Source organism: Carcharhinus amblyrhynchos, unplaced genomic scaffold (genome assembly GCF_965287045.1).
Source record: "Carcharhinus amblyrhynchos unplaced genomic scaffold, sCarAmb.v2.hapA scaffold_61, whole genome shotgun sequence".
NCBI classification, from domain to species: Eukaryota; Metazoa; Chordata; class Chondrichthyes; order Carcharhiniformes; family Carcharhinidae; genus Carcharhinus; species Carcharhinus amblyrhynchos.
Genome location: NW_027649801.1, coordinates 928,409 through 945,838, shown reverse-complemented (window position 1 = coordinate 945,838; position 17,430 = coordinate 928,409). Strand labels below are relative to the sequence as shown.

Below are 17,430 nucleotides of genomic sequence, written 5' to 3'. Positions count from 1 at the left end.
TTTTTCACAGAGGGTGGTGGGTGCCTGGAACTCACTGCCAGGGGAGGTAATGGAAGCAGATACAATAGTGGCTTTTAAGGGGCATCTTGACAAATACATAAATAGGATGGGACTAGAGGGATATGGTTCCTGGAAGGGTAGGGAGTTAAGTCTGGCAACATGATCAGTGTGGGCTTAAAGGGCCAAAGGCCTGTTCCTGTGCTGTAATTTTCTTTGTTCTTCGTTCTTCCTCTTTTATCTTCTGTAGTAGGGAAAATGCTTGAATCAATCATCAAGGAAGAAATAATAAGACATCTGGATATAAATTGTTCCATTGGTAAGACACAGCATGAGTTCATGAAGGGCAGGTCATGTTTGACTAATTTGGTGGAATTCTTTGAGAACATTACACGTGCAGTGGACAATGGGGAACCTGTGGATATGGTGTATCTGGATTTCCAGAAGGCATTTGACAAGGTGCCTCACCAAAAACTGCTACATAAGATAAAAGTGCATGTGTTACGGGTGATGTATTAGCATGGATAGAGGATTGATTAACAGATAGCAAAGAGTCGGGGTAAATGGGTGTTTTTCTGGTTGGGATCAGTGTTGGGACCACAATTGTTTATGATTTACATCGATGATTTGGAGTTGGGGACCAAGTGTAGTGTGTCAAAATTCACAGATGACACTAAGATGAGTGGCAGACCAAAGTGTGCAGAGGATCTAAAGTCTGCAATATAGATAATCTAAGTGAGTGAGCGAGGGTCTGACAGATGTAATGTAATGTTGGTAAATGTGAGGTCATCCATTTTGGTAGGAATAACAGCAAAATGAACGATTATTTAAACGGTAAAAAATTGCAGCATACTGCTGTGCAGAGGGACCTGGATCTCCTTGTGCAGGAATCACAAGGAGTTGGTTTGCAGGTCCAGCAGGTAATTAAGAAGGCCAATTGAATTTTGTCCTTCATTGCTAGAGGGATGGAGTTTAAAAACAGCGAGGTTATGTTGCAGCTGTATAAGGTGCTGGTGAGGCCACACCTGGAATATGTGTACAGTTTTGGTTTCGTTACTTGAGAAAGGATATACCAGCACTGGAGGGGGTGCAGAGGAGATTCACTAGGTTGAATTTGGAGCTGAGAGGGCTTGCTTATGAGGAAAGACTGAGTAGACTGGGGCTATACTCATTGGAATTCAGAAGAATGAGGGGAGACCTTATTGAGCCATTTTATTATAAAGGAAATAGATTGGGTAGAAGCAGGGAAGTTGTTTCCACTGCCAGGTGAAACTAGAACTAGGGGACGTGGCCTCAAAATAAAACTCCTCAAAACTTCTAGAAAAGGTTTACATCAACCCAGGCCTGCTGCTACACAAGGACTTTACTAAACCATCTGCTGCTTGCCTCCCATTATGCCAGGCTGTATGGTTAAGCTCATCGTGCCAAGGAATAATTGCAGAGGCCCTACAGCAGCAGGAATGGAACCAAATGTCACCATTAAAACCATTTCCTCACCACAGATGAGGAAGTGGTTTTGAGGGAGGCAACGACCTAGTGGTATTATTGTAGATTATTAATTCAGAAACTCAGCTAATGTTCTGGGACCTGGTTTCAAATCCCGCCATGCCAGATGATGGAATTTGAGTTCAATAAGAAACATCTGGAATTAAGAGTCTACTGATGACTATGAAACCATTGATTGTTGGAAAAACCCATCTGGTTCACTAATGTTCTTTAGGGAAGGAAATCTGCCATCCTTACCTGGTCTGGCTGACATGTGAATTCAGAGCCACAGCAGTGCTGTTGGGCAAATAGAGATGGGCAATAAATGCTGGCCAGCCAGCGATGCCCATGTTCCGTGAGTGAATAAAAAAACACCACAGCCCAGCCACCCAGCTTCAACCTGTCATGCCAACACTGGGCACGCATCAACCATTCCCACACTGATCAAGATCTTCATGCAGCAAATAAGCACAAGTGAGCCTTTGCAGGGAAGCTGGACTGCAGCTGTGGTGTGTCCCAATCTTTTCTTCCTCTTTCCATAACCTCTCAAAAGCCTGAGCTTGAACTGTGTATTTCTGTTCAATGCTGTTGAAAAAGCTGTCAATTTGCTCACTTTGCACACTGGATAATTTGAAATACAGCACAATCTGCACGTTCCAAACACATCTCATACATAGTAAATTCCATCGAATCAACATTCTCTTTTGGTCCATTTTTGTTGATGCAAATTATTTTTAAGCGCATGAGCCTCTTTAGTAAAAGCGAATAAGTACAATAAGTTTATGTCCAAAATGTTCCAGTCAGTGCTCCTGCTGTACTTTAAAGGCCAGGAGTATTTTCATTTCTGATTCTTAAAAGTAATGAACATTAAGGCCCAAGCAGACTCAAAATTAGGTAAGTAACGATGGGAGAGATCCATTCAAGTTCTCAAAATCCCCTTGACCGCTGTCTGTGTTCTCAGGATCAGAGCCACCCAGATGGGTAGCACAACAACTCACATTGCTTCCTCATAGTGGCAGAGACCCACATTCGATTCCAGCCTCGGGTCACTGTCTGTGTGAAGTTTGCACGTTCTCCCTGTATCTGCATGGGTTTCCTTCCACAGTCCAAAGATGTGCAAGTTAGGTGGATTAACGAGGCTAAATGTGCAGGGCTCACAAGGATAGGGCAATTGGTGAGTCTGAGAAAGATGCTCTTTCAAAGAGTCAGTGTGGATTTGACAGGCCGAATGGCCTCCTTTAGTACTGTATGGATTCCATGGAAATGCTCCAAAGCCTCATGATCCCAGAAAAGTTTTCACAATGATCCAAACTTCCCCACATTCCTCAGTATTCCCAGAAGCCCCCTTCTTGAAATTACCTCTTGACACATTATCCCACTCTTTAATCCTATCCCAGGACCCTGATTTCCCAACCCAGCACTTCGAGAGCTATAAGAAAGTACAAAGTGAAGTACATCAGAGGAACAATCTCTTTGCCCTCCGAGCCCATCCCGATCATGATGCCCTAACTAAACTAAAAACTTACTTGGTCCATATCCCTTTATTCTTATCTTATTCATGTACTCATCCAGATGCCTCTTAAATGTTGCTAATGTGCCTGCTTCCACCATCTCCTCTGGCTGCATATTCCAGGCAGCCACCTCTCTGTGTGAAAACCTCCCCCACACATCTCCCTTACGCTTTCCCCCTCTTACCTTGAATCTGTGCCCCCTTGTAATTGACACTTCCACCCTGGGAAAAAGCCTCTGACTATCCATTCTGTCTATACCTCTTATATTTTGTAGACCTTCTCCCCTCAGCCTCTGTCTTTCCTGTGAAAACAATCTTAGTTTATTCAACCTCTCCTTATAGCCAACATCCTTGAGACCAGGCAATATCCTAGTGAACCTTCTTTGCATTCTCTCCAAAGCTTCCATGTCCTACTGATAATGTGGTGACCCAAACTGTACGGAATACTCCAAGTGCGGCCTAACCAAGGTTTTATATAGCTGTAACATGATTTCTCAATTCTTGTACTCAATGCCCCGGCTGACGAAGGCAAGCATGTCATATGCTTTCTTAATCACCTTGGCCATCTTCACTTTTAGGGAACTGTGGACCTGCACACACAGATCCCTCTGTATCTTAATATTCCTAAGAGTTCTGCCATGTACAGTGTAATTCACACCTAAATTTGATCCTTCTAAATGCATCACCTCACGCTTGTCTAGATTAAACACCATCTGCCATTTCTGTGCCCAAGTCTCCAATCTATCTGTATCCTGTCGTGTCCTCTGACAATCCCCGGCACTATCAGCAATTCCATCAGTCCTCGTGTCATCTGCAATCTTACAAATCAAACCACCACATTTTCCTCCAAATCATTTATATATACTACAGGTTCCAGCATTGATCCCAGCAGAACAGCACGAGTTACAGACCTCCATTCTGCAAAACACCTTTCCACCACTACTCCTTGTCTTCTATGACCAAGCCAGTTCTGTTTGCATCTCTGAATCCCATGTGATTCTAGTTTTTGTTCTAGTCTGCCATGTGGGACCACCAAAAAAAAGTTCTACACCATTGAATGTTTGCTTGTTTGTGTATTTTTTAATCTTTTGCAGGATGTAGGTGTTGCTAGCATGGCATTATTTGTTCTGGCCATTTGTTATTTGCCATTTGGAAGGTGATGGTGAACTATCCCAGTCCATGTGTTGTAGATACGCAGTGCTATTAGGAAAGGAAATCTAAGCCTTTGACTCAGCAATGGTGAAGGAACAGCGATATAATTCCATGCCAGAATGGTACGTAGCTTGGAGGGAAACTTGCAGATGGTGCTGTTCCTATGTATTTGCTGCCCTTGTCCTTCTAGGTGGTAGAGGTCGTGGGCTTGGAAAGTGCTGTCAAGGGAGCCTTGATGAGTTGCTGCAGTTGTTTGTAGTTGGTACGCACTGCTGTCACTGTGCATAGGTGGAGGGAGTCAATCAAACAAGCTGCTTTATCTTGAATGATGTTGAGCTTCTTGAGTGTTGTAGCTGCAGTTATCCAGGCAAGTGGAGATATATTATGTATCAATATGAGATTGAATTAATTACAAATTGAAGGCTTGTTACATCATTTCAAATTGTTTGAACAAAGGAAAAACATTGGCACCAAATTATGCATGATGTCCAATTTATTGTAATTCTATTCGTTCACTATATTCTAGTCCTGTTTTACTGGATTCATCCAGTTCTGCTACTGCTGCTGATACTGATTCATCGCTGAGCTTCATGAATGCTAACTAACCCCAATTGAGTTATCAATGCTTTGGTAACTAGACCTTGGTCTCTCCCAGTCTAATTGCTTTCAGGGATTGGTGCCAGGATCTGCTACTCTTGAGTGAGCAGCTGATTGCAGTACCTTGGCTTGTAGAAAATACCGAGTAAGCTAGAACAGGGCATTATAAATCAAACTACTGTACTGGCTGTGGCAATTTTCCGAAACATGAGCTCTGTGTTATTTTTCAATAAAATGCATGGCACTGTCTTAGCTACGTGTGTATGATAGGAAGAAGATTTGAGGTAGCAGAGACAATTGTCTGAAATAAATATGTAACAATGCAAAATTAAGATTTTCTAAACTGATTTCTTTTACAGAGTCTATTGACACTGCCATGTCAGTCACTGAGTTGAAGTTGGGCAATTGACTTACAGCAGGACTCTCAACAAACTGTTATAGCAAATTCTATTCATTTAGCAAAATGAATCTGTTGAAGTCGTACCCTATTTTAAAAGAGAATTCATGAGCTGTAGCAAATAACCATAGAGCAAAATTGCAGCAATTTTCTCACTGTAAGTGGGTTGATTTCTTCAGCCAAATGCAGTGAGTGGAGGATAGTAATGTTGTCCAAATAGATTATTTCTCCAGCAGATTGCAGTGAATGGAGGCAAGTTAGTTCGAAATTATCTGTGTAAAATCAATCATAATCACTTACACAGGTATGACTGAGGGGGAAAATTAACCAATACTTTCCAAGTGGAACAGAGTTAACATTTCAGGCCAATGACCCTTCATAATTCCTGACAAAAGTCATCAACCTGAAACTTTAACCGATTCTCTCTCCACATTTTTTAAACTTTAAATTTTGAACATCAGCAGCCTAAAACCTCTTTAAAATCAAAGCGAAAGGATTCAGCCAGAAGAAAAACAGTGGTTTGTGTTCTGAGTCCCATGCACGCTGAAAGTTGGAGATGTGAGGCACTTTATCACTGCTCATAGAATCCCTACATTGCAGAAGGAGGCCATTCATCCCATCGAGTCTGCATCGACCACAATTCCACCTATTCTTGTAACCCCACACTTTACCCTACTAGCTCCTTGACACTGAGGGGCAATTTAGCATGGCCAATCAATCTAACTCTCACATCTTTGGACTGTGGGAGGAAACTGGAGCACCTGGAGGAAACCCACGCAGACATGGGGAAAACATGCAAACTGCACTCAGTCAGTGACCTGAGGCTGGAATTGAACCCGGGTTCCCAGAGCTGTGAGGCAGCAGTGCTGCCATATTCTGTCAATTCTTTCACAACAGATGTTACAAGTCCATTTTTAACACTCCAAAAGAAGTTCATCAAGTTTTTTCAAACCTTTGTGTCCTTTATGTAGATAGTGGACAGGCTTTGAGGAGTCAGGCTGTGAATTACTTGCTGCATAATTTCCAGTTTCTCATTTACTCTTATAACTTTGAATAGAGTGGAGGAGCAGAGGGATCTAGGTGTATGTGTACATAGATCCCTGAAAGTTGGGAATCAAGTAGATAAGGTTGTTAAGAAGGCATACGGTGTCTTGGCGTTTATTGGTAGGGGGATTGAATTTAGGAGTCGCAGCGTCATGTTGCAACTGTACACAACTCTGGTGCGGCCGCACTTGGAGTACTGTGTGCAGTTCTGGTCCCCACATTACAGGAAGGATGTGGAGGCTTTGGAGAGGGTGCAGAGGAGGTTTACCAGGATGTTGCCTGGTATGCAGGGGAGGTCCTATGAGGAGAGACTGAGGGATTTGGGGTTGTTTTCACTGGAAAGAAGGCGGCTAAGAGGGGATCTTATAGAAACATATAAGATGATTAGAGGTTTAGATAGGGTGGATGGTGATAGCCTGTTTCCTCGGATGGAGAAATCTAGCACGAGGGGGCATGGCTTTAAATTAAGGGGGGGTAGTTATAGGACGGATGTCAGGGGCAGGTTCTTTACCCAGAGGGTGGTGAGGGACTGGAATGCCCTGCCTGCTGCAGTTGTAAATGCGCCTAGTTTGGGGGCGTTTAAGAGATTGGTGGATAGGTTTATGGACGAAAAAGGAGTGGTTTAGATTAGTGGGTCAATGTTTTTTTTTTAAAAATAAGACTGGTCGGCGCAACATTGTGGGCCGAAGGGCCTGTTCCGCGCTGTAATGTTCTATGTTCTATGTTCTATGTTCTATGTTCTAACTACACAGTTGATATGGTTGTTCCAGTTTTTTAACTATGGTAACCACCAAGAAGTTGAGTGTGGGGATTCAGTGCTGATAACATTCAATGTGAAATTTTAGGAACAGCAAAAACGCATGCTGCTGAATGAAGAAGCCGTGGCTGGTCCCTGACTGCACTGTACAGGTATCCCCTCTTCCAAGACAGGGACATTACAACTCAATCGCATCATCCCAACAAAAGTTGCCCCTATTGTGGTAGAATTATTGATCAATGGCTATCCCTTTAAAGATGGAGATAGACATGCAGGCTGTGGTCTCCATTATCGGAGAACAGATACACAAGCGCCTCCAAACTGGCATCCAACTCCTGAGCTTGGGAGACATGAAGGCCACACTAGCCACCTACACGAGGGAACCTTGAAAAATAAAGGGCACCACAATGGCCCCAGTGATCCCCAGGCAGCAATCAGCTCATCTCCTGCTCATTGTTGTACAGTGGGTAAGGACCAGGTCTTATGTGGAGAGATTGGCTGCAGCAGATCAAGCTGAACGTTTTGGAGATCTTCAGGCTAGGCATGGGGGAATGTATGAAGTTATCAGTCAGCACCCTGGAGTTTTTCAAGAAGGCCTAGGAAAAACAAAATGGGTCAAGGTCAAAATCTATGTTGACTCCAATGCTACACCGAGGTCTTTCAGAGCAAAACCCGTTCCATATTCCCTGCTGGAGAAGATGAAAAGTGAACTAGGGCACTTTCAAAATTTAGACATAATAAGACTCATGCAATTTGCAGAATGGGCTGTGCCAATAGTCCCCATTCTTCAGCCCGATAAATTGGTTTGTCTTTGTGGGGACTATAAACTAACAGTCAATTGAGTTTCAAGATTTGATAGGTACTGCATGTCCGAAATCAAAGACCCAGCCACTGGTTTAACAGGTGGATAGACATTCTCCAAGTTGGACAGGAGCCATGCCTATCTTCAGATTGAATTGGTCAAGTCCTTCCAAAAATTTGTGACAATCAACACGCACAAGGGACTGTACAAGCATACTCATTTGCTCTCTGGGGTCTCATCAGTGTGTGCCATTTTCCAATGAGTTCTGGGGAACATTCTTCAAAGGCTACCCAAGGTAGCAGTATATCTTGATATGTTAGTCGCAGGTGCTTCGGAACAGGAACACCTTCAAAAGGGGGATAGCACTTGAAGAGAGAGAAATGCATCTTCTAAGCAGCTGAAGTAATCTATTTAGGCTAAATGGCAAAAAGCTACACCCAGTAGAAGATAAGATAAAAGCCATCAAGGAAGCAGCAGCTCCAAGGAACACCAGGATGTTAAAATTCTTCCTGGGATTAATAAATTATTGTGCAAAGTTTATCCTGAATTTAGCTTCCATGCTATCCCCTTGCATGCCCTAATATGAAAACACTACATGTGATCCTGGGAAGTTCTGCAGGCAGAGAATCATCTACAGTGCAGAAGGAGGCCATGCGGCCCACTGAGCCTGCACCAACAATAATCCCACCCCAATCCCTCACCCTTTCCCGCCGTCTCCTTGATACGAAGGGGCAATTTAACATGGCCAATTCACCTAACCTGCACATCTTTGGACCATGGGAGGAAACCAGAGCACTTGGATGAAATGCATGCAGACACTGGGAGAACATGCAAACTCCAAACAGGCAATGACCCAAGGCTGGAATCAAACCCGGGTCCCTGGCTGTGAGCCAACAGTGCTAACCACTGTGCCACCCAGAGGCTTTCACCAAGTCAAATGTCAGCTACTGCCATCTAACTTATAGACCCATTTTGATTCCAAGAAAGAACTCACATTGCCACGGGATACTCTCCCTATGGGGTCGCGGCAGTACTTTCACATTGTGGTAAGGCAAGATGGAAAAGCCCATCGCATATGTATCCAGGACCCTTTTGAACACAGAGTGAAGTTATTGTCAGATTGAGAAAGAAGGGTTGGCAGTCATATTTGGTGTGAAAAGCTCCATTAGTAACTACTTTGGCAGATGTTTCATAATAATTGCCAACCACGAACCATTATTGGGTCTTTTCCCTGAGAAAAACTTTCCTATCTTCACTGGCTACAGGCGAGGTCCCAGAGGAGTGGAGAATAGCCAATGTTGTTCCTTTGTTTTGGAAGGGTAGGAAGAATAATCAAGTGTAATTACAGGCCGGTGACCCTTACATCAGTGGTAGGGAAATTATTAGAGATGATTCTTCAAGACAGGATTTATTCCCTGGTTTATCTCTCCAACCTTAAATAGTGGAACAACATTTGCTGTCCTCCAGTCATCAGGCACCTCCCCCGTGGCCAGAGAAGAATTGAAAATTTGGGTCAGAGCCCCCACCTTGTCTCCCACAGCAGTCTAGGACACAATTCATCTGGACCTGGAGGTTTATCCTCATTTAAGCCTTCCAATACCTTGTCCTTCCCAATGTCAATTTGCTCAAGAACCTCACAGTTTCTCTCCCAGGATTCCATACAATTGTCCTCATTCTTTTGGGTAAAGCCAGATGTGAAGTATATACTTATTCACTAACATTTATAAGGTGAAGGCAATTTTAATTTTCATACATAGTCTCATATCTTTATAAATAAGAGTTTGTAATATTAAACGCTATCTGGTTCCTAGTGTTACCCAGTTGTTAAGACCCAGGCCTGAAACTCTGAGGTATTTTGTGAAGTTAGCCTAGACCTTAAATTTTACACTTGATTCTGGCATTGTTGAGCATGATGTGTTTTAGTCCAGGTATGATTCAAGTGACCCACAAGGAAGTTTTTATCAAACAAAGTTCATTTAAGAACACAGTTGGAATATAGCAAAACTTTTACCAATTACAAGGCTAAATCATGACCCAGTATAACTCTAAACAGCTAGTTATGTCTGTTGTTCCAATGTAAAGCAATATCCCACAGACATACACCCTTCTCCAGCAGCAATTAGCACAAAAACAAGTATGCTCATGTGATGCCGGAACATATCTGGACAGTGAACCCAACAGCAGGATATAGCTTCCAAACTGCAACACCTCAGAAGTAAATCCAGTCTCTGGCAGATTCCAACACAGCAACACTTAAACAACAAAAACTCCAACTCCAGAGAGGGAAAAACACTGCTGTTTCTCTCATCTTCAAGCAACTTCTGTAAGCAAAACTAAAACTGGAATAGTCGGTGAAAAATAGCTTCCCTGAGCCACATGATCTAACTTGTCAATCACCCCAGTAAAGCTCTACTCCACAATCTCAAGGAAACTGGGATGCTGCAGAGATGATGTGGAGATGCCAGCATTGGACTAAGGTAAACACAGTAAGAAGTCTCAACACCAGGCTAAAGTCCAACAGGTTTATTTGGTAGCACAAGCCACTAGCTTTCAGAGTGCTGCTCCTTCATCAGTCAGTCACCCCCAATGAAGCTCTATTCTACAATCCCAAGGAAACATTGAGCTGCAGAAATGATTTGTCTGCATGATGATTGTTTGTCGATGAAAATCTTTAAATTAATAGCTGGGAGATCAAAGTAAGTGCAAATATAAATATGGAGTGTTTATTTAAGCAGAGCTAATGCATTTGTGTTTACTTAAGTTCCCCAGGTAGACAAACAATCCCCAGTAGACAAACAATCAAGCTGCAGAGGTGCCAGAAGAGACAGAAACTTCTGACATCTGATGCTGGAACACCTTATCTCAGCAAGAATGCATGCTCTACAGACTTCTTCATCCTTCAAAGGAACAGGATAATGGTTAACCAAATATGTAGATGCACACTCTCAGATTGAAATGCATTGTTGCAATGAGAGGAATAGCAATGCTGGTGTTCACGTGGGCCCATGATAGAGAGCACTTGCCCAAAAGCATACTCGCTATAACTCAATTTTTCTTGTGCAATCTGGTGTCTATGATGGCCTCACGTACATGGTTGCCTCATCTGGCCCCTGCTATCGCCTCTTCCCATGCAGTCTCAGCTTCCTTGACTCATTGCCCACATTCTTTGTCGTATTCTCCTCATTGTAGAAAACGTGCAACTTTTCCATATTGACATCTGGCAAGACCACTCCCTTTGCAAAGCCAGGTTGTGCTAAGCGTAGCAAACCGAAATGATCTGAGACTCCCTATGGTGTGTACTGAAGTGCTCCATCAGATGTTTCAATCCAGGTATAATTCTACTGGCAAACTGGGAAACTTTTATGAAAACAAACTTCTTTATTTAATAACACTGCTTAGCTCTAACAAATGAATGAACTTAGCTTTTAACAATTAAACAATAGTTAAACATGACAAGGTATAATTCTTAACTGCTAAACTATCACTGAGTTCCAACCAAGAAATATTTCTCTTATAGACTTAAACCTCTCTTTAGCAAACCAAAGGTATACTTGATTTGACTTAAGTTACCAGTCCTGGAGCTTTTGGAACACCTCAGGAGAGAGAGAAATATTACTTTTTTGAGGCAGCAACTGCTTGCATTTAAAAAAGAACTGAAACTCTTTCTTTCCTGCAAGCTTAGCTCCTCTCATTAACCACAAGATTTTGTTTCTGTCAATCAACATAATCAAAATTCTACTCTGAAACCTGAGGAACCGAAGTAAGCACAAGTGCATTAGCTCTGCTTAAACAAACGCTCCAAATCGAAAATGAGAAGTAGTTTGATCTCCCAGCTATTAACTTAAAGATTTTTGTAGACAAACAATCATCCTGCAAAACAGAGCTGAATTTTAAACATACAAGAAACCTGATATAAATACATTTCTTAAAAGCACAATATCATCATACAACCCATACCCCTTGAGTCATATGTCTGATCTTTACCAGTCTTTCCAGCCCTGTCTCCCAACACCAGTGGAGCTCTTTCCCTTGACTCTATTCACTTTCCCTTCTCCTTCAGTAGAGCCTTTGCTCTGCAACCACTTACAAACCATCTCTGACTCACTGTTGGTCTGGTAGGCAGAGCTTGACTGTTGAACCCCAGTGAAAAAAGTATTGTGCTGCCAGGAGTCCAAGATGCCATGATACCATGCAATGCAAGGTGTGCAAACAAACCTCAGAGTCACTTGCAAAGTGCACAGGTGTATGTCATTTGTATACCCCAAAGAACAAAGCACAAAAACAGGTCTTTTAGCCCTCTAAGCCTGCACCAAACATGCTGCCCGACTGAACTAAAACCCCCTACCCTTCTGGAGACCATATGCCAGAGAACAAAGAAAATTACAAGAAATATGTAATTCTAATTAGATGCCAATGTTCCCTTTTGATCCAGCATTGGGAGGGGGGAATGAATCCAGTGAGCAGCCATTATAAAGAGCGTGCATGACATCAAAATTACAGCCCAACATCACATGCTGCCACTGAAGTCAGGAGTGGATGATTGCAACCTGTTTTCCCGCCCATGGAAAATTGACTTTCATTTTGCTCTCGCAATATTTTCCACTTCTGCAGCCGTGACCCCACCACAGCGGGAATGGAAAGACCCAACTTTTGTTTAGGAAAGTGATTATCTATTTGATTTGCCATCTGTGATACCCACTTATGTACCTATCACAATATTCTTTACTTATTCATTGTGTTTTCTTGGTGGTATTCAAAATTCTGAAGGGTTTTGACGGGGTAAATAGGGGAAAACTCTGCCAGGAGGTTCAGTAACTGAAAGGTACCAATGTAAGGCAAATACATAAAAGGCAGAGCCAGAGATGAGGTGATAGGTTTTTACACTGAGTTGTAGTGCTGAAAGGGTGGTGGAAACAGATTCAATGTAAGCTTTCAAAGGGGAATTGGAGAAATAGAGCAAAAAATTGCAGGGCGATGGAGGAAGAGCAGGGGAAAGGGACTAATTCTTTCAATGAACCAGCGGTGGTGTGATGTGCCAAATGGTGCCATTTGGGATGGACTGTTCTCTGATTACATTGTGTTAGCTTGTGGATAAATCTTGGCAGCAAGGTACAGCTCAGCTGGTGTTCACTGTTGCTTGTGAGTTACAAAATTGTTTGTTCAAGCCCCACTGCAGGATTTGTTATGTAATCTCACTTTGACACTCCACTCCAATGTGTTACTGAGGCTCCTTTTTTGGCCAAGGTTCTATTCTTCAGATGAAACCACTTGTTCCTCTGACAAAGCTCAAAGGAATGTAGAACATAAAGAAGGACTTAAATTTACCTGCCATTCTTCAAGACCTCAGAATCAATCAATGAAATATTTTTTGAAATGTCAGTATTGCAATGTATGAAACACGGCAACCAATTTGCACAGCAAGATCCCACAATGAGCAGTTATCATCTGGTTGAGGGATAAATAATGCCCAGAATCCTGGGGAGAATTTCCATGCTCATCTTCAAACAGAGGTGTGGGATCTTTTGCGTCATTTACCATTGATCAATATTCCTTTCTCAATTAACATTACAAAAAAACAGATTAACAGTCTCTTTGAATCTTGATGCACACTCATTACTGTCATGATTGTTTACATAGTCAATAGTAACTTCAAATTAATCCGTTACCTGTGAAGTTCCTGAAATGTGACATAATCCCATGTGATAAGTTTTACAACAAATTCGGTGGATACCACCATGTTCCATAAAATTAACTCATTCTTCACCCTTTCTTTCCAGCAGGTTCTTTCTGTTTAAACATGTTAAGTTACTCACAGCTGATTTCAGATATTGTCCACTTGTTGAATCAGTTTGATCCTCAGAATAACAGCACTGATCACTTCATAAGCGAAACTGCTAAAAAATATCAGGTGAGAAAATAAGTGAATCAATTTCTACAGGAAACTATTGGGCGCATTTCAGAAAGAGCTGACAGCTACCCTTGACCAAATTTACACTCAAGTTGAGAAAATTGTCGCCTTCCTTAACTGAGATGCTAATTCTGAGTCTGTATTAATGGAGATTACTGCAATTCCCAAAATGCAATTTTGTTTGATTTTTTTGTAAACACATTACCTATGAAGTCATTTTCAATTAATGCTATATTTGGCTCAATTATTTCCTGTCAAAAATGTAATCGTAATAGACACTGGATCTACCTTTTTATCATTAACATATTGAATAACAACATTTGTTCATGATTTAGATGAGAGAACTAAATGTGATATCTCCATATTTGCAGATGACACAAAGGATAGAACTAGGGAGGTTGGTCTGGACTGCATTGGAATAGTCCATTCTGAAAGTTACAAGGGTTTCAGCAGCAGATGAACTGAGAGAGAAGTGAAGCAAGGCAATGGTGCATGGGTGGAAAGAGGCAGTCCTAGTGATGGCACAGATTGCACAGGTCAGAAGCATGGCTGGAATTTTCCAATGCTGTCCTCCCCATCCCCTCTGTCAGCGAGAATGAAGAATTTGGTGCCATATCAGTCAATTCTCCATTCGCTGTAGCAGAACTGGAGAATCCTATATCTTGGGTTCAAATATACCACCAAGCTTGCAACCAGACAGATTGAATCTTGTAGAGGGCCAAGAAGAAGGGTGGAATTGATGGTGATGGAACAGAGTTTGTGGTGGGGATTGAAGACATCTTTCCAGCAAGAAAGTAGTCAAAAACAAATTTCTGCTCAGCCAATACTGGATATCAGATAAGCACTAGTTCAGTTCTAGAATCTACCCAATCTTGGAAAATCATAACAAGGGTAACTCCTATCTCTGCAATTATCTCTTTTAGAATCCTAGGATGTTGGTCATCTTACCCTTAAGATTTGTTAGCTTTTAGTCCCTTATGTTAAGTTGATTATCAGCAGAGAAAAAGTATTGGAGAAACTTAAGATCTTCATTTTTACTAGTCTCTTGATTATGCTCTATTTTTAATATGTAATTTGCATCTTCTTCTCTGAAGACAATCACAGAGTATTTGTTCAATATCTCTCATTCTCATTTCCTCAATCCTCATGATAATGTCTCTGACTCCAAAGAATAAATACTCCTGTCTAGTTTACTCTCATTCTATTTTACAAGCAGGAGATGGATATATTTCTCTTTAAAAGCGAGTTAAAGGGATATGGGGAACAGGTGGGGAAGTGAATTTGAGACCAGGGAGAGATCAGCCATGATCTGATTGAATGGCGGAGCAGACTCAAAGGGCTGAAATGCCTACTTCTGCTCCTAATTCCTATGTTCCTATGTCCAAAGTTTATCCCATTTCATCAACATTTTGGTCGGCCTTTGCTTGTTTCTAAAGCTCAATCCCTAGGCTTACTACAAATCTTTGCAACATTAGAATATAGATCGTTTGGAGACTTGGGAAGAGAGATGGTAGATAGAGTTTAATCCGGACAAATGAGGTAATGCATTTTGGAAGGTCTAATAAAGATAGGAAATATACAGTAAGTGGCAGAACCCTGAAGAGCATTGATACCAGAGGAGTCTGGGTGCACAGGTACACAGGTCACTGAAAGTGGCAGTGCAGGTGGAGGAGGTAGTCAAGAAGGCATTCGGTATGCCTGTCTTCATCAGCTGGAGCATTGAGTTTAAAATTGGCATGTCATGTTGCAGCTTTATAGAATCTTAGTTAGGCTGCACTTGGAATATAGTGTTCAATTCTGGTCGCCACACCACCAGAAGGATGTGGAGACTTTGGAGAGAGTACAGAAAAGATTTGCCAGGATGTTGCGTGGTATGGAGGGCATTAGGTATGAAGAGAGTTGGAGAAACATCCTTCCTGTAATGTGATGACCAGAATTAAACACAACACTCTAGCTGTGGCCTAATTCGAGCTTTGAAAAGGTTCAACAACTTAATAACCTTCTCTTGAACTGTTATCTAAATGTGAAGTTTAAACAGTTTGTTCTATTATGTATATATCTGATGCTGTAAATTCTAGGACATACTTTTTGTTCTGCAGAAGCAGACCCATAGAAAAGTCCGATTGAACAACGTTTTCAGTTCTTAAATTAAGAGTCAGCTTTAAAGCTAATCAGTCAGCAGAAACCTAGTGGTTGAGCAATTTTAAATGAAGGGTTACTTACCTCACTGTAACGTGGTTTGTTCTCACTGGAGCGATGGAAGTTGAGGGAAGACCTGATAGAAGTCTACAAGATTATGAGACGCATGGACAGAGTGGATACATAGAAACATAGAACAGTACAGCACAGTACAGGCTCTTCAGCCCTCGATGTTGTGCTGAGCTTTGTCTGAAGCCAAGATCAAGCTATCCCACTCCCCATCATTCTGATGTGCTCCATGTGCCTATCCAATAACCACATGAAAGTTCCTAATGTGTCCGACTCCTCTATCACAGCAGGCAGTGCATTCCACATCCCAAGCACTCTCTGAGTAAAGAACCTATCTCGGACATCCCTCCTATATCTTCCACAATGAACCTTATAGTTATACCCCTAGTAACAGCTGCATCCACCCGAGGAAATAGTCTCTGAATGTCCACTCTATCTATCCCCCTCATCATGTTATAAGCCTCTATTAAGTCACCTATCATCCTCCTCCGCTCTAAAGAGAAAAGCCCCAGCTCCCTCAACCTTTTCTCATAAGACCTACCCTCCAAACCAGGCAGCATCCTGGTAAGTCTGCTCTGCACTCTCTCCAATGCTTCCACATCCTTCTTATAGTGAGGTGACGAGAACTGCACACAATATTCCAAATGTGGTCTCACCAAGGTCCTGTACAGTTGCAGCATAACCCTAAGGGGGCTGTTAAACTCAAACCCCCTATTAATAAACACAAACGGATAGTCAGAAGCTTTTTCCCAGGGTGGTAGAGTCAATTATAGAGGGCACAGGTTTAAGGTACAAGGGGCAAGGTTTAACGGAGATGAATGAGGCAGATTTTCTATACAAAGGGTGGGGGTGCCTGGAACTCGTCAGAGGAGGAGGTAGTGGAAGCGGATTTGTCTTTACAAATACATGAATAGGATGGGAATAGAGGGATATGGTCCCAGGAAGGCTGGGGGGTTTCAGTTACGTCGGGCAGCATAGTCAGTGGAGTCTTGGAGGGCCAAAGGGCCTGTTCCTGTGCAGTAATTTTCTTTGTTCTTTTGTTCTTTTTTACAAACTTCCTCTTTAACTTCCATAGTAAACCATGGATGCATCTTTTCACTGAGATTTTTAATGGGCTGTGTTTTTGTTAAACATTTTGTGTTGTTTCTTTAAATGTTTCCCACTGTTTATTTACTGCTGTACATTTTAGTTTATTTACCCAATCAACCTTTAGTCAGCTCTGTCCTCGTACCAATGTAATAAGATTCTCATCATACGTCATTTGCAATCTTAATATGGAATTTGATTGCATAGTGATCACTTTTTCCCAGAAGATCTTTTACGATGAGGTTACTAATTAACCTTGCCTCATTACACATACTAGATTTAAAATAGCTTTATCCCTGGTTGGTTTCACAATGTTCCAGAAAATTGTAGCATTCTATAAACTTTGCCAATTTGATTTTTCTAGTCCAAATTTTTCCACAGAACACTGAAGCAGTATTTAGATGAGCACTTGAAATGCTACAGCATACAAGGCTATGAGACAAGTGCTGGACAATGGGTTTTTAGAATAGATAGGTGCCAGCTCGGA

General features: G+C 41.9%; 1 protein-coding gene across 1 annotated transcript in view; it reads left to right on the top strand.

Moving 5' to 3' along the window:
- Positions 1-17,430, top strand: part of cfap99 (cilia and flagella associated protein 99) — a 154,477-nt gene that overhangs the window by 23,392 nt on the left and 113,655 nt on the right. The window contains exon 2 of the mRNA XM_080182517.1: positions 13,522-13,649. Within this exon, the coding sequence (XP_080038643.1) occupies positions 13,539-13,649 (111 nt within the window). The 5' untranslated portion in view covers positions 13,522-13,538. The remainder of the gene's footprint in view (positions 1-13,521; positions 13,650-17,430) is intronic.